The following is a 24,612-nucleotide window of genomic DNA, read 5'->3' on the forward strand; positions in this document are numbered from 1 at the left end:
TCTGTAGAATTTGAGTTTCCTCTTTTTTACTTCTAAGTAATCTCTCTGGTAGCTCTCCCACCCTAACAATTTATTAGTAGAATTAATTTTGAGATCGTGTTATTTAGGAATATAGCTTTAACTGCATAAATGAAGCAGTTCACCATCATAATCTTTGTGCAACATCAGATTGCGTGCTTTTGGCACAGTCTGAGCAGGTGGACGTAGCATCTTCCTCCATCTGCAAAGTGGAGACAGAAAGTTAGGTCTAACTCTCTGGTCTGGTAGCTCCTAGCATTACAGCTATCCCCCATGCACAGAAGCCTGAGTCTCTGTGGGAATTAGCAGCCACGACCTTCCCAGACATTTTTTCATGCATTCCTCATCTGGGCTTTGTGGAGACCATGCCTGAATTCCTCTTCATCCTCCCCCAGTTGTTTGGTGGAGTAAATGATGTTCTTATGAGTCTGGTGTCTGGGCTTATGCAGGTTTCTTCCTCCTTTGAAAATGCTGTGTGCTTCAGTTGGAGGGCTGATAAGGTGAGTGAAAATGCTGATGTGAAGTGCTGCTGTGGGTCTAATCTGAGACTGGACCCTGTCTGGACCTGACCAGTCTCAAATTGTTAGTGCCTCTGTAGTTCTCCTGTCAGATCCACAGGCCCGTTCCTCCCACTGAAAAGTTAGGTGAAGCTGCATGAGAGTTACTTCTGCCAAAGTAAGAGGCCTTGGAGCTGGGTGTGCCAGCTGAGGTGCCAGTGGTGTATTGCCTGGCTGAAGTCACTGCCGGGTTATCAGCTGTCATGATGGCCCTTAATATCTTGGTTTCACCGAGTGGTGGTTCTGCAGTAGGTGCGTTTGTGGCCCTGATGGGTGGCATGACCTTGAGAACAGAGAGCTGTAGGTGTGTATAGTTACTGCAGCACACCCATAGACTTTCAAACTTCAGCTCATGCTGGTGACACCATGTTAATATTGTGAAGGCTCTGCATTTGTGGTCTTTCACAAGGTCTTTTAGATTTCAGTGCTGAACATAAGAGTGCATGGGTGCTGATCTCTGGTGGTCATCAGATAAGTGTTATATGTTGCTGGGGAATAGGGAGTGTTGCTGTAAGGCTGCAGTGGAGTTGCAGAAGTGTGTGTACCCAAGGTCAAGTATCTTGGAAAGCATTGCTGAGGCTGTTATCTCTCAAGCACTGCCTGTTGGGAATGCTGCTGGAAGTTGCTTTCTGTCCGTGGGCTCAAAAATTTGTCCTTGAGCCTGGTGTTAGAGGTGTTGTAATGTGACAGTGTGGATGCAGCCAAAATACCTAGTTAGGATTTCACTGTTTCTTACAGTAGAATAGGAACAAGCATTTTGAGTGTTTCTGGATGCAAGGCAGTGTAGGTCACTTGAAGATACTAAAACAAGAACAAAATAGCATCTACTTCATGTAGAGTTGTGTAAATAGATGAAAGGTTTTCTACCCTTGTTTATGTGTAAAGTTCAAATTATGTTTTTATAAGAGGTGTTTCTTTCTCATTTTTAAGAATGAGAAATAGCATCGGCTAGTTTTTTTCCAAATAAGCAGAAGGCATTAACATTTGTAAATTAATATGATAATAATGCTAAATATAGGAAATCGGGGATGTTGTGTGGGCTAGCAGCATAGTAGGGCAGATGATGATCAGCTCAAGGTAAATTAGTTAAGCTATCATCACTCTGTCCAGCAAAGTTAAGAGTTTGGAATGTTTTTGCTATATTAAGTACATTTAATCTACAGGCTTCATGTCTGCAGTAACTCTTCTTATGTCTTTTAGTTCTCTGCAATATTTTCCTTTATTCTTCCTACCTAGCATAGAATAACAATTTTAGCTTCTTTTGGTCTTAGATTCTGTGAGAGGAGACAACTCTGAAAGCTTTGTTTTTCATCCTGAAACTGTAGTAAATTTAAGGTATTAGTGTTAGCTGTGGTGTAGAATTGTGTTTTGTATTTTGAGGGCACAAATTGCATTTAGTTTAAAATACCGTGATTATTTGAGGTGTGTAACCTCTGTAAGTTTCTTTTTCTTAAAAACTTCAAGGACTGGTGAAGTATTTTGTGGTTTTCAGTTAGCTTGAGTTTTGCATCTGTGTTGGTGTTTGCAGACTGTGCTTAACCATTTTCCCCCAATAACCTTGTATCAGCAGTGCATCTGTGAGTCCTTGAGATTGAGGCACTTTGATTTCTTGCAATTGCTTCTCCATATTTTATGCTGTCTTGGCCATACACCACAGTATTATTCTTTGGGCTCAACAGAACTCAAAAAATGTTTCACAGCTATGTGCGTTGTATGTACTCAATTTGTTAAACCTTGACCTGAAGACTTAAGTGTGTTCTGAAACTAGTTGCCTTTTTGAATTTTGACAGCGTACCTGTAGTCAGAGAAGGATTTATTTTGCATAGCCTGAGATATTTCCCTTTGTGAGCAGTTTTTCAAGTGGGAAATCTTTGACACTTGATTGTCTCTTTGACACTGCTTTAAGGGCACCTCAGATTTTGTGCTGAGCTGTTTCAGCACATTAGTCTGGCAAAACTAACCCTACAACGTGTTTTTTTTCCCCATATTTTACTATGCAGAAAACAGTGCATTAGAAGGCCCAGCAAACACGCCAGGTAGCATCTGAGCGAGAATGGAAATATATGGGGGGAAGGCAAGAATGTGAAGGCAGCTCTCAGTTTGAATTAGGTTTCTGTGTGACACTGCAGGATCAAGTTCTCTCTGTATTATCTTGCTGTCAGAAAAGTTTTGGACTAATACTTGTTGAGAGGGTGTCTCTGCACAATCTGAAAGATTATTTCCACCTGCAGCTGGGCCACTGTGGCTTAGTAACACACTTCCCTGAAGACTATTGGGAATGCCATAACGGGTTGGGTAGTGCATATCTTCCTTCACTCGTAGGGAGTTTGTCATGTCCAAAGAAGAAGGAACTCACTGTTTTTTCAGGTCAAGTGAATCACTGGAGAAGATAAAAAGGTAGAAGTATGGATTCACTTAAAACTACAGGTTTGCAAAAATGGAATAAGAAATTCAAACGTTTTTTAGCATTTAAGAAAGAACTTCTCTTCCTTTCATAAATTTTGCTTTGGCTAACTTAGCTGCAGACATTTGCTTCAGGACTGGTATAGAGGTGGTTCCTTCCTATGTAGCTGAAGATAAATGTTGGTCTTGCCTAGAGCAACCATTTTACGTAAACTGTTCTTTTTCGAGGTCTTGATTTTACAGCACCTTAGTTATTGAGTCTTCCAAAGATACTGCTCTGCTTTTTCTGTATGATTGGGCTTGTGAACATTGCATAATATTGTAAAGGACTCTGCTCCTGCATGCATCAGTAATTAACCTTGTGTATCTTGTATCATTATATACTCTTGCATATTGTGATTATATCATATTCCTGAGCTTTAGATGACAAACATCTCTTGTACATGGCTACCTCACAACCCCCTTGTGTAACTTAATCCTGTCACATACAGTGCTGATGTACTAATCTTTAAAAAAAATGTTTAAAATGTCTAGCTTGCTATGCTCTTTGCATAGAATGTACAAAGGCATAAATGCAATAAAAGATGGCTATGAGGATGGTGGTGTAAGACCCCACAGCATCTCGGCTTCTCATGTGCTTTGCACAAATCATAGCATTTTTCTATACCTGTACAAAGGGAATAAATCAAATTAGGTTTCACTTTAAATTGGTGCAGTATATTTAACCAGGTCTAAATGAACTCACACATACTGCTGTTTACAGGTTAATATCCTAAATGCTGTGGGAGTTGGCTGTTGCAAAATAGCTTCATTCTCTTAATGTGTTATTTAAGCTTACGTAACCATTATCTGTTGCATTTTAATTTCAGATATTTAACTTGATGAAGTTTGATAGCTATACTCGCTTTCTCAAGTCCCCCCTTTACCAAGAATGCATCTTAGCTGAAGTAGAAGGTCGTCCTCTTCCTGATCCTCAGCGTGTTCCCAGCAGCCCCACTTCTAAACACAGTATCAGTTCAGAGAAGTCCAATATCTCAACACCGAAAAAGGTTAGTTTTAAAACTAACTAAACTAAAGTTATCTTAAAACTGTGTTCTTAAACAGTGTTTTTCAAGTTCTTTAGAAGATCAAAGATAATACATAAAAACCAGTTAGAATGTATATTTTGTGATGCTGACAAATATAATTACCAAATCTTTCTGTACTTAGGAAAATAATAATTTTTTTAATCCATACCTTTGAGTCAGATTTCTAGCTATTGACTTCCTGAATATAATTTTAAATATTTGTTATTCAATATATGTGTAAAAATAAAAAATGAGGATAATTTCAATGCATCAGCTCAGAAATTTGTTTTGATTTAATATTGGAATTAAGTTGTGATACTTCTAATGACTGTTGAGAACAGAAATTTTATCAAAAGTTATTGGAGAAGGCTTAATCTAATTTAACTCATCTTTGCAGAGGATGTTTTTTTAAATTTCTTATCTGCTTCTGAGCTAAGATAATTCTTTGTAAAACAGATAACAATTGCTTAAATATTAGACCAGTAGTCTTACTGATCTTCTAACATTATTTAGAGTTTATTTTTTTCTTCATGTAGATAATACCACCATAGTATTATGTAACTGTATGGGTAAATTATAACTTTGCATTTTTCTTGTCAATCACTACACATTAGCCTATATGCTATTATGTATTTTTATGACTAGGAACTATTTTAAGGAATATTCTAATAATCTAACGTGAATACTAGCTTGTTAAAAGCAAGTTTAGTTTAATGCCAAACATTCCCGATGTTTGTATTCTTCAGCACTAATAAATTGATTATACTTGTAAATGTTAAGCAATACTTTGTCATTGTCTTTTAAATGCAGTTTATGTTCAAGACTAGCCTAGGAAAAATACCTGAAATACCGAAATGAAATTCTGTGTTTTAAAAGCAAGGCAAATGACCTTTCCACATTAACTTATGCATTACTGGCGAGCTGTCGAGAGTTCGTTCATATTTGCAGGAGCTCTGCGTGGCTTGTTTCCAGCTACTGTTTTGTATGCCCTACCAAGCAGCACATTTCCATCCATGTATATTGTTTTGGTTTCAACTGGGTTGGGGCGGGTTTTTTTTTGGTTTTGACTGTTACTGAGGGGGATGCTGTCATATACACTTATGAGTTGGGTAAGGAAGAGAGCTAACCTGGCCGTCACACTTTTTTTTTTGGGGGGGGGGGGGGGGGGGGGAGGGAGGGAGGGGGTGGTGGGGTGGTGGGAAGAAATGTGTGTGGGGTTATTTTAGGTAATATATTTACAACTGTGATCCAACCAAAGATTTAATTGTGTTTTGGTGATAGTTAAGTGGTAAATCAAAGTCAGGAAGATCTTTAAATGAAGAGTCAGGAGAGGAGGACACTGAGAAAAAGAAAAGGGGAACATTTTTCTCATGGTCAAGAAGTAAGAGTTTGGGAAAATCACAGAAGAGAAGAGAAAATGGTGATTATCCAAACGGTGAGTAATCACATTCCACTTTGTTTCCAAGTTGTTTCAGCAATAGATGTGACTAATCTCATTATGTTTAGTTTGTATCTAAGTGCATCCTTAGGTGTGACAGAGGGAGATGAAACTGTCAAGTCAGAAGGCCATAGCATGGCTAGTGTTACTGGAAGTTTTGTGGAAGAAGATGTACAAATAGATAGATAAAAGTATGAAAAAAATTAAATTTGGTTTTATTGACTTCCAAGAGGTTTTTTTGCTGCTTTTCAGTAGACTATGCATTTCTTTGTGCTGGCAATTGCTTTCTCAAGCAGAGCACTACTATTTTTACAGTAAGATACTTTCAACTCTTTACGAAAAGTTCAGGAGCTGTACATGCAAGTAGTGCTATGGTTACAGTTATTTAAAGATTCCTTCATCTGCATTATCCTAGCTTTCTTTCTTTTATTAGTACCATACAGGTATGTTCACTTTTGAACACACTCACTACCTGTTTCCACCTTTCCTAACTAAAGTTAAAAAAAGTCAGAGCTGTGAAAACCCTTGTAATCTGCTGTTTTGTTAACTAGTTTTGAGAGTTCCGAGTTCCCCTATGAAAGCAGCTGTACATGGTCTGTAAAGGAGGAGATGAAAGTTTTGTATTAACTCATTCCATTGAGTTAAAAATAATAGAGAAATTCCACTGAAGTGCGAAATTTGGACCTTATTCTTACTGTGGTTTCCTCTTCTCTATTTTCTAGTAAAGGCCCAGACCCACACAGTATCTTTGATCATATGAATAGTTTACGTGTTCTCATTATAGTCATATGTGAAAAGACATCAGAGGCATTTGCTAAGATTATAGACTTAGACTTCTGAAAAGTGACTAGTAATGACTCTAGATTTTAGTTAACACCATACTTGCACTTTTAAAAATACTTAACTCCCTTCAAAATATCAAAAGATGTAGAATATTTTTAAATTTTTAAAAACATTTTAATGTTAAAAAAAGGGGGTTAGGTTCATTTTTTTTAAATATACAAGCAAGTGGGGTTATTCAGTGGTTACATAACCAAGAATAACTTGACAAATATTGTTTTGATTTCCATGCTTCAGTGCACAGATGAAAATTTGGTGTTTTTTCCTTTAATGAAAGAAATTATTTTTCTGACTAGAGGAGCTAATACTTGAAAGCTTTCTGTATCATAATAAATAATCAAAATAAGCCTTTTTACTGATTGCTGATTCTTTGCACAAACAGATTCTATTCAGTCCAATGGATTATCATACAGACGGGAATCACAAGGCTCCATGTCATCAACCGCTAGTCTTGACTTGGTAATGGCCAGCTCTTCATAACGAAGAAGTGGGGAAGGAGTGAAAACTGAGTTACTAATTTTTGAAGTAGTGTGAAGTAACCTGTTCAAAGTAACAGTTTAAGAAAGGATCTTTAGGTGATACGGTTAGCAGGCAAGATGTAATGTTAAGCAATTTTAGAATACTAGAAATATAGTAGTGGTTGTGTTCATATGTTGCTCCTTATTTTGTCCTTGTAACAGAAGGATATCCTTTGCATCTTGTCTGTCTTAATTTCAGGCACCAGTAAACTTCCAGAATAAAAGTTTGCCTTTCAAAGGGAGCTACTGTAGCTCTTCATAAACAGCCTTTTCCACTTACCAGTGCTTGGAGATTCTGTTCTGAACAATGACATGTTAAAGCTTTCCCTCTGCTTGACCTGTATGCATGTTGCGTTAGGCTGATTTCTGTGGTACTACTGTCTTGTCATGCTTTCCTCTTCGTTTCTTTTTAAAGTTGTGAGTTTTTCTTCTTGTCATTATGATTTAACTCTGCTCCTAAAAAACTGAGAAAAGAGAGGTAGAGAATTTCATTGTGAACACTGTGATTTTGTCATAGTGTGTAGGAAAATAGTCAGTGAAGACACTGATTTCTAACCATCAAGTTCTACCTTCAGTGTAAAATTAATGAAATGCAAAACTAAAACAGTATTAATAATTGAATATAAATGCAATTCTTTAAATTTATTTTAACTATGTTGATATGGAGGTATATTATAAAAAAAGAAATTTTTAAAAGTTTTTTGTAGTCTTGATATCCCTTGAGTGGGCTAGATTTCTAGCAACTATGGAATTTTGCCTACACTACAAATATTGGGTAGGGAAACAAGCTTGGCAAAGTGGTGTTTATTTCTGTTTCTCTCCCATTCCAAATGATTAAGTCAGAAAGTTGCTGTGAGAACCAACAAGTTAAAAGAGAAAAAGCACAACAAATACCCTGAAAGGCTGTTGCAAACAGTATTTTTGTAGGGTCCTTCAAAGTTATAAGTGAGCTTTTTGTTAAATTTTTGATATTTCGTAGTAGTGTTACTATTCTGTTGTTACTTTAGGATAAAAGTTAATGCTGTGGTGTATTTGTATATGTAGCATTCAGAATATGTTAAAAGAGGGAATTTTGTTGAGGGACTTGATGGTTAAAGGTGTTCCTTATCACATAAGTGTTGATTCATAATGTGTCAATGGTAATTTTTACATCAGCAGGTCATTATTGAGTATAGACAACTATTTGGAAATTTAGTAAGATTTACTACTTTACACTTTTTGATTAGGAGTTCTGTTCTACAGTGAGAATCTTGTAACTTGTTTTACACACTCACTTGTCTAAAACTTCATCTGTTATTGAAGTAAATTTAGATTTGTGCAGTGCTGTTATCTTTATTTTTTTCCAGGATTTAAATGTATCTGATATTTTTATATTTGGAAGTATTTCTAAAATGTAAAGATGGTAGAAAGTATGCTTCTTGGCTTGGTTTGATTTGTACAGAGTCTGAAATTTTATGCGTATTCCTGATTCCCCCGTTGGATACTGACTTTTCTTTCTTTTTCCTGTCAAGTCGGAAGCCTCAAGATTACCTGCATTTGTACCAGATAAAGAGAAATCCTCCAAATATTGCTGTATAAACCTTCCGGATGGTTCATCCAGCAAAATGGCTGTTAAATCTGGATTCTCTATCAAAGAGGTGCTATCAGGGCTCTGCGAGAAACATGGCATTAACATAGCTGCAGTGGACCTTTTTTTAGTTGGAGGTGATAAGGTATTGCATATTCCTGTGCCTTTTTTAAAGCCTTTTCTTACTTATTTTACTAATAAGAAGTTGCGTTCTCTCAATAGTAGTACATATCTCCTAGTTCTATCTGTAGTTTCACATTGGCAGTATAGTTAATTGAAGGAGTATTTTAGTGAAACTAGAACTGGTACACTACTGTGGGTGGTTGTGGTATCTACATTACAGAAAGTAGAAGAGAGCTTATGACAAGGATTTTCTTATAAAATAAGTTAATTTAGGTGTCTAGTCCATGTAGTTTTTCCAGGGCAATGGTTAGCTTGTGCTTAATGGTAAGTATCCACAATGAAAACAAATGTGTTGTAGCAGGTGGTACTTCATTAAAGTAAACAAACATAATGACATTCAGTTCTTCAAAGATGAATGAGATTGATTCATGTTAGAATGGAGGTACATGTTTTAATATTGAGGAAAATTCCCAAGACAGCAGTCTGTGTAGGCGGGTGGTGGTGGTGCTGATGGCTCTTATTCCAGCAGGAGTTGGAACTCAACTTATTCAAGGAGATACTGTGGATGTGAAACATTTATTGTCATAAACTTGTGCTTATTATCAATCTAGATAAATACAGTGACAAAAATTAACACATTTGCATAGTTATGTGCCTGTTTTTTTACATATTTTAAAGATTGTTAACTTGCCGTATTTTCTAATGCATCATTGTATGTAATAATTTATTTTAAGTTGAAGGACCTAGACTTGTTTTAAAACACTGAGTTTCTGAATACCTGCTGACTCCAGTGGAAGCTGAAGTTCGGTCATTGTCTCACAACTAGCCAAAATAAAATATACTTTAATAATGTTGAATAATGCAAATGGATATCCAGTAGGATGCATAAAACCTAATGAATAATTTTCTGAAGTATCTGAGAATCTTTTTTAACCATGAAGCCATTCTTTTTTACATATTTTAAATTAATTTGCTCTCTGTTCTTTTGTTCCTGACATGTTCTGCAGCCACTTGTATTGCACCAAGACAGTAGCATCCTGGAGTCTCGGGACCTACGTTTAGAAAAACGCACTTTATTTCGGTAAGAGTCAAAAATACTATCTTCCTCTGGCATTCTGCACCCCATTTTCTATTTTACTTTTTGTAAGTGCACTAAAGTATATTGTCAGTTACCTGTGCAGCAAAACAGTAGTTAATGCAGAAACGAACTTGTCTGAATCCAGTAAAAAATCCAGTTAGCCATGCAATGCAACATCATAGTATGTAATCCAGAATCCAACATAAGGGGATCTAAGGTTCCTATTCGTTGTTACTTAAATTAAAGATTAAATGATGTATTTATTGATTAAATGTTCCCATTCAGTTACATCTGTAATTGTGTGCCTAACTGGCAGATTACAGTAAGACTAATAGTATAAATATAAATTCATGTGAGTATAGATTTATAACTCTGAATCTTAAATGAGTCAATGTTATATTATTATTAATATGGGTACAATATAAATCGGTATATTATATATTCAGTATTACATAATATTATTGTATAGTATACAGTTTTTTTCAGAATAGCCTGCTTCTATTTTTTCCAAAATGCCAGAAAATGTTTTAATGTTTAATGTAAAAATGTTGGATTCTAAAAATCCAAACTAGTGCTATGAAAACTCCTGAAATAGTTATTTCAGGGAAAAGTCATGAATTAGAATGCTTGCGTTACATTATTGAGTTGCGCTTTTGAAGTGAATAAAACTTTTGTCAGGCATGCTTCGTTTTGGCTTTATATTACTTTTCTTTAGGAAGCAGGGCTAGTTTCTATTTAAGGGGTACTTTAATGAATATGGTATAGCATATTCAATTTTTAAATTGAGGTTCAGCAGTCTTTTATTAGGTGTGAGTTTGTAGAGTTTCCAAATCAAGAAGGAACTTTAAGCAGGCAGTACCATATGTTAGTTGTGTGTTAATTAAAATGTAGAAATGTTCTACACTATTTCCTGCTGTGGGTAGACCCTGTGTAAGCAAAATCACTGAAATATTTGTAATATTTTTAGACATAAGGCAAATACTATGTTGATATACTTGGTTACCTGAATGTCTGCCACTTTGTGTCAAATACTGGTTAATGAGTAAAACTGATCATTTCTATTTAGTAGCTGTTGTGTTCAAAGAAAATAGGAAGGCAAAGTTTCAGTTATTCAGGTTTCTTGAGAAAGGGAAAAGTCAGTAAGACTAAACATCTTTTAAGCAATGCGAGTAATACCCCATGGCAGGGGGGTTGGAACTAGATCGTATTTAAGGTCCTTTGCAACCCAAATCATTCTATGATTCTATGACTTTTGTGTGAGAGAGAAGGTGGTGTTGACATTTGATTGTGACTGGCAAAATCACTAATAATTTTAATTTATTTTTTTTATATTGTGCATTTCTTCTATAGCTTTGTTAGTAATAAGCCTGCTGTTGTTATCATACTATAGTGCCATTATAGTCAAACGTGGCTGTTACGGAGGAATCCATGCATAGATGAAGAGCATTTAAAAAAAACCCCAAAACTAGGCACAGTTCTGTGCAGGGAAGTAGGCATACATACAATAGTTCTTTGGGGTTTATATTTTTTTTTCTTATTTCATTATTTTTTTGCTGTGATGAAATTATATAAAATTGCATAATATACTGTGAAGAGAGCTGTCTTTAAATTCCAGCTGAATTACTTTAACAGCTTTTGCATATAAGCTTCTCTTACAGCAATTTTTTGTGATATGGTGGCATCTAGCTAGAAGTTACCCTCATCTGGAATTCCATTGTCTTTGTTCCTATGCTTAAAAATAAAAATTCCTGTCCAAGCCCATCTCAAGTAATTGAATAGGACATTGTAAGTCTCTCCTGTGGATGTGGGAAGAAATACTTTTCCTGCATCCAAGGCTATAGTACAGACATGAAGTCACTTTGGAAGCACCCCTGGACCAAAATGGTCAGAGCAATCTCACTGCAAAGGTGAAAGTGCTATGGAACATATCTAACTGGTCTGAGGATCACCATGCAATTACGTTGCATGTGAAACAGTGGAAGTTATATTTGTATTAGAAGTGCTGTATATATTCAGGTTAGGATGCATTGGTGCTAGTGAAGTTTCAAGGTCACTAGCTAGTATAACTACAATACTAGTAATCTAGTATAACTTTGCTCTAGATTCGATGTTATATATTTTGTACATTTTTTTTATTGGAATATTTCATACTTAATGTTACAATTGATATATTTCAGGCTGGATCTTGTTCCAATCAATCGATCAGTTGGTTTGAAGGCTAAACCCACCAAACCAGTAACAGAGGTCTTAAGGCCTGTGGTTGCAAAATATGGTTTAAATCTTAACGAACTTGTGGCAAGACTAGTAAGTATCTTTTGATGTAATTCAAACTGCAATATTTTTTGTCTGGAGAAGATCATGTGATAGTCCATGAAATTATTCTTATTATTATAATTAGGCATTAAAATCTGTATTTATAGACTATGTGTCGAGATTGAAATGCATAGTATTCATAACCATTACACTTAATTGTAAGTACTTGAAAGCTTTAGTTGACATCTGTTTCATATTCTCCTTCAGAATAAATCCAACATCCTAAATAATAGAGCCTGAACTTAGCTTCTTCCAGAGCTCAACTTTTCCCATTATTACCCACGGAAAGTTGATTTGGATTAGGTAAAGCTATTATTGTTCCAGTACCCTGGGAATCATTAAAGTTACTTCAAATCCCCTTACAGAAAATTTATGTGGAAGCAGACTGATTTAACTTCTCTACTACTAAACACTTGGCTAGCATTTTCTGTATTCTATTGCAATGGAATATCAAGGAATGGAAGGTTACTTTTGTGGTATTTCTAGAATGTATACCATCTTGGCTGAACCAGTCCATGTTTTTAGAATAACTATTGGTATAAAGATAACTTCATTTAATGAAATTACAAAATTAACAAATTACAACCAGTTTAGGATGCAAAATAATTTCAGGTTTTGTCTGAAAAATATGATTTGCTGAACATACACTCTAATGGTCCTGGAATATTTGTGAATGCTTGCAAATTGGATTATTTTATCTCCTTATATCATCTTTCCCCCAAATACTGTTCTTATCACATAAATGGGTTACACTCATTGTAGTCAAGGTAGTTTTACACAAATGGAATAAACATTTTTTTTTAGAGGGAAGATATATTGAGACTACACTGAAACAAAAATGCTTTGCTCATTTTCTTTCTAAAAATGTCAGACTGCTTAAATTTGTTCTGAAAACAGCTTTTTCTCTATTATATACAAACTGTGGTCCGACTTTAGAGTGGTGAGCAAGAACCACTTGATCTTGGTGTCCCCATATCTAATCTGGACGGTCAGCGGGTTGTTCTAGATGAAAAAGAGCCAACGAAGGGTAGAGGTGAGTTGGCATAAAAGCTTTTATTTATGATGTCAAGTCAGTTTCATAAACCCTGACTTCGATTGGTTTCTTCTGTTGATGAAAAGGTGAGGTAAATGTGATTAAATTTAGATATGTCATACGTAGCATATATTCTTTTTACCTAAAAAGGCATGCCATTTCTCAAGATTGGAGATTAATTTGATCTGTTGATAGCAAGTACTTTTCTGTAGCTGTAAGAAATTTTGCACTAGTAATATCTGAATATTTTACTTGCAGTCAGCTGTAAATACCCATGCACATATAGGGACATAGTGCCTAGTAACAATAATGAGAATAAAATGCCAAATAACCTCTGTGAATTTGGCAATTAATTCATAGGAGACATTCTGTATAAGTAAAACAGATGCAGTTTGTGCAGCAGCTATATATACTGCTATGATAACCCCCTTTTAACATGAGAAATCAGCAGAGCCTACATCTCCAGTTTTAAGTGGTGATTTCTGGAAATAATACTAAAAAGGATGTAATTTGTGATTTCCCTAGACAAAATAATTTGAAAAATAGAAATTGATCAACTGAACAGCTGACAATCTTTTGGCACAATTAACATGCTAGATTAATGTGAGCAGCCTTGAGAGTACATATCTGGTATAACTAGGAGACCTTTTTATAGATACAGAACACTTTGTTTTAAAATTGAAAGTAGATGTGGTTAAATTATATATTTTTATATATATGTGTGTGTGTGTATAAAATAAAGTAGAGCAGAGATCATCTTTGAGAAAGAACTAGGAGAATAAAGGTGGAGGGATTTATTGAGGAGAATCAGATTTGCCATTTTTTTCTAGGAAACAACCAGTAGTCATTTTGAAAAGGATATAGATCTAAATATTGTCACAGATAGTCAGATGAAAGACTACAAGTACAACTAATCCTATGTGCTGCCAGCTGCTACAAAAGCCTAAATCATAGAGGATCATTCTAGCAGTAGGCTGGTTTGGTGGCAATATACCAGTGAAAGAGGGCCATGATTCCATGTTTGCAGCTCCATCTTTGATTAGTCTATTTACTATAGCCAGATGTAGTTTGAATGAGCCATTTAGTTACTTCGAAGTAGACAAGGAGGGTATGGCAATATTTAGAAAACAATTGATGCATGGAACAGGTTGGAAAAGATTCAACATGACCTTTCAATGGTCTTTTCTGCTGAATTTTTTTTCTTGTTTAAATTCTAAATTTGAGAATTACGAACTGAATTATTAGCTGAGATTTTAAAAGCTATTGGATATAAATTAACTGAAAATTTAGAATTAGGTGAAACTTCAGCATCTTTAAACTTTGAAAGTATTGCCAGTATCAGGAAAACTTGGGGATAAGAGGGGGGTTCTAGTAGGTCCTGACTGAAAAGTGTCAGGGATGTCAACTGTGAACCCTTCTTATTTTCTGAGTATATCTTTGAGAAATTTTAAAGTAAAAAAAATCTGCTTTGTGCATCACTGTCACTTAAGTATTACTCCTTTGGGAAATTATGCATCTGTAGTTATAGAAGGTGTATGTTTATGTTCAGTGTTTACAGATAAACAAAAAGGTGCATCAGTAAAACAGAGTGCAACTGTAACTACTTCAAGAAATCAAGTATCTACTGTAAGTCTTCTGTAATGATTTTTGTCCTTTAGATCATCTTTTGTTTCCTTCTGGAATTCTGTACTAAAAGCTGCATTCATCCATGGTTTTGAATCAGCCAAATGGTGTAACTAGAATGGGTATAGCTATAATTAATCTGATATATTTCCACTGCCAACAGCATTTTTTTGTGACAAGTTTGTCATCATGATGAATCAAATAGCTCTTTCGCTGTGTTGTATTTGTTTCATGTCTCATTGGCTTATCTGTATTTGAAAATTATTAGATTACTCAACGGCCCTTTCTGTTAAGTGAGTTCTTCAGAGTAAACAGTATTATATTTGTTTATACACTTTTGGGAACTACTATGGCAAATGTTCTTTGCCAATAATCAAGATTAAACTAAAACATTTGTTGTGGTGGTGTTAGAGAAATGTATTTTCAAAATAACTTTTTGATTCACTTAGATGGTATAATGTACACAATGATATAGCCTAAATGTAAGTAGTACCTTAACTTTCCTTCTAATGCAGGGAGAGGGAAGAACTCTAGGAAAGTCTAATTCTATCAAAATGAAAGGCGAAAATGGAAAAAATGCTAGGGAAGTCCGGCTGTCAAAGAGAGAAGACTCTATTGCAAAGATTGGGAAAAAAAAATGTCAGAAAATAAATTTGGATGAAGCAGAGGGTATGTGAACTTTATAGTTGACGTATTAACATAAGTAGTCTTAGAAAAATGAGAATTTTGTGTCTGTGTAGGAAAAGTTACTGTGTGTTTAATACTGTATTGTGAAAATCATAGTCATAATCCTTACATGTTTGTTTGATACTGTGTTTGAATTGTGAAGTTTTTGAAGCTGAAGGTAAAATTTTTAACATTGCCTATAGATAGATGGTAGGTGCCTAGTGGGATTTTCAAAACTGAAATGTACCTAATTCTGGTAAAATAGCAAGGAATTAGTTACTCAGTTGCAGTTGAATATCCCATTCGATACCCTTTGCGAGCCATGTAGAAGCTTGCCTTTCTATTCACCTTTATGTAAGAGTCTTCAACTCATGAAAGGCATTCTGTACAATGATGTAGACCCGAACTTACTCAGGTAAGAACTTTTGAAAATTTTTTCCTAAAGTCTGTAACAGTCAAGGTAGTACAGTCTGATGACTCTAGAGGAGCTGTGATGGGCAAGAGTAAAAGCTTCGTTTACATTCAGTAGCTGCTCTGAAAAGGTGGATAGAAATCAAAATAAGCAAAGAAGTTATTGATCATCTTGTCTATTGAGTCCTATTTTCACCTTCAGTTACATTTTAATAGTTTTGGTGATACCATTGGAAAAGAACTCTTAAGAGAATTTGCATTCTTGCAGAAAGATGTCCATGGGAGAAAGAGGGATAAGAACAACATAGCAGTAGAAGTATTGACATACCACCCTCTGCCCTGTGGCATTAATGGCAGCAATGACCTGTCTTGTCAGCCCTACACACTCCTCCCTATTTTCCCAAGCAGAAAAAAAATCAGAGGACATATTTTACCCACAGATGAAAATTTACTGCTGATGTTATTTAATATGCGTATCCAAACCTGGTTATGCGCAGTTATACAGCAAATGAATGTTTATCTGTGAATAAATGTCCACTGCCTGGAATTGAAAAAAATGCTGTGGCTAAAACTTTTATTGCAAAATATATGTTTGTTAATATAAGTGTTATTACAACATATTAGTGCATTTTAAATTATTTTCTGTTGCTTACTATTTTGTTGTTTTCCATATTTTAATATTTTCATTTTTCTTCCTAGGGCTGAGTAAAACATTAACATAATTTGAAAACTTCAGAATTCGAGGCTTTCACATTTTATATTGAATTTTGTGAAATTTGTCCAAGTTTGGAAAATACGTACCAAATGTTGTAGACTGTTTTTTAATGAAAAAACAACTGTTCTATGAAGTTTGAATTTTCAGAAAGGAACATTTTTGTATGACGTATATTAGAAATGTTGCATGTTTTAATATACATATTGCTATTTTGCAAAACTTTGGCAATAAGAAGCATTTTGAAGCTTCCATCTTGGCTACATTCAAATTTTATGGCATTTGACAAAGCATGTTAAAAAGTAATTTTTACAACTGCATTGCAAAGCCTGCCAAATATGAATGAGGATTAGAAATAAGGTCGTACAAGTACAAGTGTATGACTTCGTTTTATGCTAAGTTAAAACTGATACTAACATTCTATGCTTTATTTTGTAATGGCTTTTGCTTCAAACAGTATTTATAAGCTGGGTTGGAACTGTTGTTTTTAACTGATCTGTTGGAGATAGCCTTTTTAAGCATCTTTAATATTCCATAGTTTTAATGCTCTCTTCTTGAAAAATTAGGACATGCAGAGACCCTGTATTAAAAATTACATATTTTTATATCTATATGTTTTGTACTAAAGAGTTTGTTTATTGTTGTGATGCTTCTTTTTTGAGGAGTGGTATAATTCTTGGCTTATAATTGATCAGTTTCTTGTTGCCAAGTTTTGAGACTTTCTAGAACAGTGGTGATTTACTATGAGTATTATTTTTATATAGAAAGATATTAAACTGTTTGACGTGATTAAGGATGTGATTAGAAAATCAATTCTAATTGTGTTGAAAACTGTAAGAAAGCTGCCCCATCGCTTTTAGTAATGGCTCTTTTGATGGTTATTGACTACCTATATGCTAGTGATTCATTGCAGCGCAAAATAAAATGGGGTTCCTTAAATCATTATCTGATCATGCCCTGTGATGATAAAACCTGGGATTAAAACTACACCATTAATTGAATTTAAACTGTTGATAAAATATTAAAGTGAGAGAAATTCAGTATAACAAGAAAGTTTGCAACATTTTGAACTTTCAAATGGCATGAGTACTTTTGAGTTAAGACGGGTAAAACCCAACCAGAATATAAAAAAGTTCACCCATTGTCAGTAAGACCAGAGCCTTGTTTTGTATAAAGAATTAAATCCTGTGTATGTGTGTACGGATTTATTAACTGCATAAAATAGAAGTTGTGTTCAAGGCTCAGTGAATTGCAGCTGTTCTAAACTGCAAAACTCTTACAATAGCAATCCTGATGGTCTTAATTATAGTGATGCTAGTGAACATTGCTGCAATTGAAAAAGTTCCTAATTAACGTGGGATCTTATTTCAAGGCAGCATTGAAAGAATTGAAGATCTTCATGGAAAATAAATGTGCTGAAAATTTACGTTTTAATGGCATTACACTTTCTGACAAAAACTTGTCAATTTTGGGTTTTTTCCCAATAGAATTTTTTGAACTCATATCCAAAGCTCAAAGTAACAGAGCAGATGACCAGCGTGGACTGCTAAGGAAAGAAGACCTTATTCTTCCTGACTTCCTTCGTTTACCGCCCTCTGGACCAGAACCATCTTCATCTACTTCTGCAGGCCCTAAAGGCTTCAACAAGCAAGTTTCAAAAAATGATGGCAAGGATGGATGTACGTCCCCAAGTGGAAAACAGGAGTCCATACAAAACTTTAATGAAAATTTGGTGAAGAAAGTGGGTTACTCAGAAAGTAAACATAAATCTGCTTTGACAGCACTCCACAGTCAGAAGACTTTCAGTGTTCCTTTTAATACTGCATTGTCTCCAATTCCGCATGCACAGGACAACAATGCAACAATATGGAAAAGGCAGTCAAGAGAGTTACAAGCTGAAGGCATACAGATGGTAGACGACGAGAATGTGGGAGACTTGACTCTTGTGGCTGAAGGAGATATTAGTAGCCCTAACAGCACTTTGCTGCCGCCGCCGCCGCCAACACCACCATCAGACATCAGTAAACTCACAGAAGCCAACTATCCACCCCCAACTCCTTTTGCAGGTAATCAGGAAAAATCTGGATATCAAAGATCCAATTCAGGTATTTCTAGATTTTAATAGTCTTTCCTTTTATGTAAAACTACTTTTCCTTGACACTGTTAATCAGTGTTTGGCACCCATTAAAACAAGAAAGAAAATTCGCTCTGCACCTTAATTTTTTTACCAAAAAAAGAAATAAAATATTTTCATTGCCTTAGTCTGTGCTAACTGTAATAATTCTGGTTGCCTTTAGCAATGTACTTTTGTTTGGATTTGGCATGTGGCCAGAAATGGACACATGCAGACAAACCTTTAAAATACATCCATGTGCTGTAATTATCTCATTCTTTACCCTACAAAGTAGGGTACAAAACAGGGTATCAGCATTTTGAGCTCCATAGCACTGTTGCGTTCCAGATTTTCTGATCCATTTGTCATAATGAGATATGCGATTAGGGTTTGGAAGTTTTCAGTGCTTTAGCAGGAACCCTAATTATGTATTGAAAATTGCAGTACCATTTAGGTTTAAAATTTGAAATGGATAGACCTTAATTTAAAAAGTATTTCTCTAATAAATTAGATATTTGTGATTAAAACATGTTACAGTGTTTTTTTAACCCATACTTTGCTACACAGAGAAATAGATTGCATCTCCCAGAGTATTCACATGTGAAATAGCTCTTTCTATTAGATAATTTTAAAGAAAATATGTAATCTTTTTTTAGGCTGTAAGTTTCATGGTCTAGCAATATCACAGAGCAATATTAGCCCAAGGCTGAAGTATGGAATTTCTTTATAAACACGGACTCTAATAATAATTGCTATTACCAGAAACAAGAGTTTGAAGACAATGGGTGTTGCAACATTGACATTTTACAGTCATTGTACTGTACATTTTAATGTAAAATATAAGAAGAGGTATCTATGTGCTACATTTATTTTTGATGTTTCACAAACATATGGTGCCATAATTTGTATGATCACATTTCTTTGTGATGTGGGAATATACATTTTAATTATTTATCTTTTTACACAGAGTATTTGATACTGTTCTTTATCTGTATGGTTGATGATTTGTAAATACTTCTTTGGTTGTTGGATGCTTATAAATGGCAATGCAAGTTATTTCATCCTCTTGGTATTTTAAAAACAAATTCCTTTATTCGTAGTATTTGAGAAATGTTCTATAAGCGCTACCACTTAATTTCTGAAACTGAGTATTGAACAGACTTGTAACCAGTGCCTACGAATAACACAACCACAAAATGTACTTCAGATGTGTTGATGTGTATATGCATAGATTTGTGTTGGTGTCTTTCTGATATGACAAGTGTACAACATGGGTATCAATTTGCATATTTTTCAGTGAGAACTGTTAAAAAAAACCATTTGCACTTAAAAAAACTTCATGAATTTACAGTATTTTAATGCATGCCATACATTTCTGTGTAACCACTGAACTGTAGCTTTCCCTTTTCCCACTTTCTACTTTTTACTTTGTAGAAATCTTTGTGTAGTTTTCATGTGTATTTTGTATCTTTGTTCTCTCAGGAGTAATAAATTCTAGACATAGTTACGCAAACTGGTTTTAAGCTTTGATTTTCTTCATTATTTAAAAACAGTTCTTTCAGTCCTGGACTAAGAATTCTGATTGAAATTTTCTTCTGATAACAAACAGATTAATAGATACGAACTCGGAATTGTCTTGAGACAAAGGTGACAAACTTATTTGTTAATAATTAGATATCAAAGGGCAGATGCTGTCTTGAGATGCTGATGGGTCACATGTGAAATCCATAGCATTGACATGTGTACCAGAAGGCAGATAAGACCGGAGATTTCTTTTAAATTGGTCATAACGGGAACTCCTGAAAGGAGAGTCTCTTCTGTCTTTGGGTTGTTGGGCTAAACTTTATATTCATTACTTTCCTTCTTGTTTTAATCTAAAGACATTCTTCCCTGGTCTTGAAGAAATGAGCTGGCGATCTCAGTTCATTTGATGTGGAGTAACCAATATAACAAGCTCTTTATTTGGTAGTCTTGGGTAGGAAATTAAGGGTTGGATGGGTGTTGGAGACTGCGCTATGCTTTTCATTCTTAAAGATGGGTCCTACATAACAGTACGCTGTAGCCTAATTGAAAAAAAACAAAAACAAAAACAAACTGCAGAGAGGCTTGTCGTGCTGTTACCTAGGTCTCATTGTATTCTGGGGGCTGAAAATGTAGTTTTTCCAAAAGTCACTGTGTTCCCATGTAGTCAGGAGCCTCCATGAAAGACAATGAGGCAGTTCAAAGTCCTGTAGCAGTTCGCCTTTTAAAATTATTCAGACTTTTCCACAAGAAATAATTAAGATCCTACAAAGTGGATTTTTTTTTTACAGACTTCCATTTTCATGTATTTCAACTGGTCTGTTGTACTTTCAGTGGTGATTATGTTTTATTTTTCTGCCATAATCACCTTTGAGACACCTTTAAGTAATCAAAATAGTTTTGCAAAACTGAAATTCTTTGTTTCTATTAGAATTTGGTTTGTCACAAAGCTAGTTTGTTGATGTTTGGGGTTTTTTTTTTCTAGGAATAACAAAAATCTAAAAGAAAGATGTAAACTACCTTTTTTGCTACAACCTTATTGCATACACTAACTCTATTCTATGCATTTCTCACAGTACACTACTATTTTATGGGAACTGTATTCTACAAAAGAACGGTGATTTTATGGAAAAAGTGTGGGCTTGAAACACAGCGTTTCTATTTTCATGATTTCATGGAGTTTGCATGGAAAGGCTATTCAGTGATGTGCAGTAATTATGATGAAGACTTCTGGAAAATATATCCAGTCAAGAATCGATATTTCAAAGGACTAATTATGGTTGCTTTTTTAAGTGCTTTAATGGTTCTCCATTCATAATCCCCTATCAATGGAAAACGTATTTCTGATTGGTTTATTGAATTAAAATGTTGGGATAAAAGGAAAAATGGTGACTGCATAATTTAAAGATCTAGCATCTTGGTTTCATAAAGGCAAATGACATGTATGCTTACACTGTGCCTTGGGCTTTTATACATTGGGTTTATGTATGTTGGGAAAAGGGCTGGACAGGGGAGAAGTAGTCACTCGTGTTCTACAGGGGGCAGTTTGCTAATGGCAGCTGGTGTAACAAAGCCAGGCCAATATCCATCCCTGTCACGGGTAACTTTTTTTAATCTGAAGGTCTAGAAAGCAAATATGAATAGTGATAAGCAGCAAAATGAGGTCTGCATCGCTCGGAGCTTTTGAGAACAATTTTTCAAGCACTGATCTTAGCTTTCTTAAGTGAAATGTGTGTATGCTGTAGTAATATTCAGCTATGAAGTAAATATCAAATGGGTTTGCCACACAGGAATCATTACTGATTCTAGCTGCGTTACTCATGAAGAGAAAGTGTCTTTATTTTTGAATAAGCCTGCTAATTCTGGCAAATTTCCCACTTTAAAAATCGGGTGGTTCCGGAATCTGAAGTCTAATTCTGAAATGTGCTTCTTGTCTCTACCTATAATGGTGGTGGTACCCATCTGTGGAAGAAATACCTTAATTACTGTGTGGTGTAGTTGTCTGGAAGTGATGCATTAATTTTTGCGAGTGTTAAAGTACTGATTTAATCTCTTTGGGGTTGTTTTTTGGGTTTCTTTTCTCTTTTGGTTTGGTTCGGGTTTTATTGTATGGTATTGTCTTGGTACTTTGAATGTTGTCCATTTTTTCCCCAGGGGCTTAGACATGTTGATTACCCAAGTGAGAAACAGATGCCATGGGGAGAGGCAGTCTTTCAAACCTTTAGTCCCCTCAAGAGCTGTAACTATGAAGCTGGAGACGTTGCACTAGATCATTTATTCAGTGATATTCCACTGGGGCCTGTGAGTTGTTCGCTGTGATTGCTGCTGCTGTTACAAAGTAGGTGGGGATTTAGTCTTGGCAGCAGTTGTGCTTCTTCAGGGAGTAGCATCTCATCCTCAGGGCAATTTGCAGCAGTTGAGACTGGAGGTACACAGACTGGAGGCTTGATTCCAGCAAATTGTTCTTCCTTCTGTTATTAAAAAAAATTCAATTTTAAAAATATTTCTTATCCTAAAAGCAAAAAAAAAAAAAAAAAATTACAATTACAGTCAATGGAATTATTGCCTACCAAGTGAGAAGTTATTTTTCCCAGTAGATGTATAGACTGGATCCAGCAATTCAGTCGAATAAAGAGTTTATTCAGAACTCCCTTTTAATAGGTGTACAGCGCAATTGGTTAACAGAGAGCGCCAGCTAGAGAAAATTAAAAGCATGGTGAACTCTCTGGAATTATACTTTGATAATATGACTATGGAAGATAAAGGGTGAATTTTGACTATGTAAAATTGCTTAACTTTTTCTGAAGACACTGCTTTGTTTCTGAAACAGATGTGCAATCACATTCTCAAAATAAACTTGCTTCCTTTCTTATTGGAAAGAATTATTTCAGAAATTGGATAGTTGGTACCAGTGCCAGGATGGTTTTGCTTTGAAAGATAAATTGTGCAGAAATAAAATGCAGGGTGGATTCTCAGAGCCTGGCGTTGGCTATTGTTACCAAAGACAAAAAAAAGTTTCCCAATTGCTCTTTTTTATTATTCACAGAGAGGATGCAGTATGCTACAACCAAGGAATAGAGATCAGATAGTATCAGCAGGATTTCTGTGACTTTCACTTTTTGCTTTTTGGCTACTAAACTTTTCAGTTAAAAGGGTAATGAGTTCCAAGTACAATAAACTTTGTGATAGTTACAGAGTTCAGAAATGATAATGCATATATCTTCAAAAATAAAAAAACAACCCTTTTTTGGTAATAAAATCTATAATATTTTACGTAATTAATATTTTTACATAATCCCTTAATTCATGTGACACATTTTAGAGACAATCCAGTGGTGTTTCCTTTGTAAATGAAGATAACCCCATAAATGAAAACAAATAAAAATTTAGGGAAAGGAAGGGATTATGACTTAAAAGATGTAAAAGTAATGTAAATCATTAATTTTAACAAAGGTTGTTGTCCTGCAGTTAATTATGTCCTTACTGGCTCTCTGTGTAATTTTATAGAAGATAATTGGATTCTGGATCAATATAAAGAAGTACTCATGGGGATTCAGTAATACTAAGGCCAGAATCTGTTAATCCTCTTCTAATCAGAGCATGATTAAATGGGAGAATTACATGTAGTACATGACTGAGATCAACAGTAAACAACTGAGAAGGAGAGTTATGGTGAGAGTAGACAACTGGGAAGCAAGGAAGGCCTTGAGGGATGGTTGAAATGTAAGCTTATTTCAGTCAAACAGCAAGATACGCATTTTAGAAAGAATTTCACATTTTATCACTGACTAGATAAAATGTTAGAAAAACTACAACTGCTTTTTGAACCAAACGTGCACAAGCTAAAACCAGATCTGCTCAAACGCATGACTTAGATTTGGATGATGAAATAAATTTAGTTGGATTATTAGTTGAAATATAACTGGTGGCCCTACTAAACCATGGTTTAGAATTTCTTAATAGCAGAATGACATAATGAATGGCAAATTGAGTTAAAACTGATTCAAGTAATTCAATCGACAATTTCCCAACATACTACTCTCCGCAAGAATTAAACCTGCTGTTACCGACTACTAACAGAAAAGCAAAATTAATGTTAGCAATAAATGCTGGAAGGTCAGACTGAGGGCTGAATACTGGTAGACCGTTGCAGATATGTTTTGTCATGGCTACTGCTTGAAAGTTTTAAAAAATGATTTCAGCTTTAGCAGTGGAGAAATAAAGTTTAAGCAAATTGGCTAGTGTTATGGAAGGCATGTATGTCAGTCTGGATCAAAATTCAGAAGTTTTCATTTTATTTGTTCCTGGACCGTTCCTGGCTTTAGAATGACGTTGTGTGCAGTTCCCTTCAGCAGCTGGGGTGGCCGTGTATGTAAGAAGTCACTGCCCTCAGCAAACCCAGTTTACAGTGCTTTTTTGATTATATATGCCACAGGTGAGCACTAGGAGTCATACCAGCTCCCTCTTCTATAGAATATTCAGAATTTGTCTTTCTGTGCTTTGTTCTGCTTGCGATTGCTTTTGAGATGAGTGCAGTGAAAAAGAATTTCTAGCCACCCTGTCTTTCTAAACTTAATACTGCAAATGTATTCCGGAAATTTCCAGGATGAA

At 35.1% G+C, this 24,612-nt stretch overlaps 1 protein-coding gene across 5 annotated transcripts in view; it reads left to right on the top strand.

Annotated features, from left to right (window-relative positions):
• The window catches only part of RGS12 (regulator of G protein signaling 12), an 87,430-nt gene that overhangs the window by 57,170 nt on the left and 5,648 nt on the right, over positions 1 to 24,612 (top strand). For 2 of the 5 annotated variants that reach the window (XM_005229811.4, XM_055796491.1), the window contains 10 exons: positions 3,848 to 4,027; positions 5,327 to 5,480; positions 6,706 to 6,782; positions 8,353 to 8,553; positions 9,539 to 9,612; positions 11,787 to 11,913; positions 12,859 to 12,955; positions 14,505 to 14,581; positions 15,094 to 15,247; positions 17,855 to 18,472. In XM_005229811.4, the coding sequence (XP_005229868.1) occupies positions 3,848 to 4,027; positions 5,327 to 5,480; positions 6,706 to 6,782; positions 8,353 to 8,553; positions 9,539 to 9,612; positions 11,787 to 11,913; positions 12,859 to 12,955; positions 14,505 to 14,581; positions 15,094 to 15,247; positions 17,855 to 18,472 (1,759 nt within the window). Of the gene's footprint in view, positions 1 to 3,847; positions 4,028 to 5,326; positions 5,481 to 6,705; positions 6,783 to 8,352; positions 8,554 to 9,538; positions 9,613 to 11,786; positions 11,914 to 12,858; positions 12,956 to 14,504; positions 14,582 to 15,093; positions 15,248 to 16,354; positions 19,994 to 24,612 lie in introns of those variants that run through there. The other 3 variants (XM_027790838.2, XM_027790843.2, XM_027790844.2) reach the window with 3 other exon arrangements.

Source organism: Falco peregrinus, chromosome 2, assembly GCF_023634155.1.
Source record: "Falco peregrinus isolate bFalPer1 chromosome 2, bFalPer1.pri, whole genome shotgun sequence".
Classification (NCBI taxonomy): Eukaryota; Metazoa; Chordata; class Aves; order Falconiformes; family Falconidae; genus Falco; species Falco peregrinus.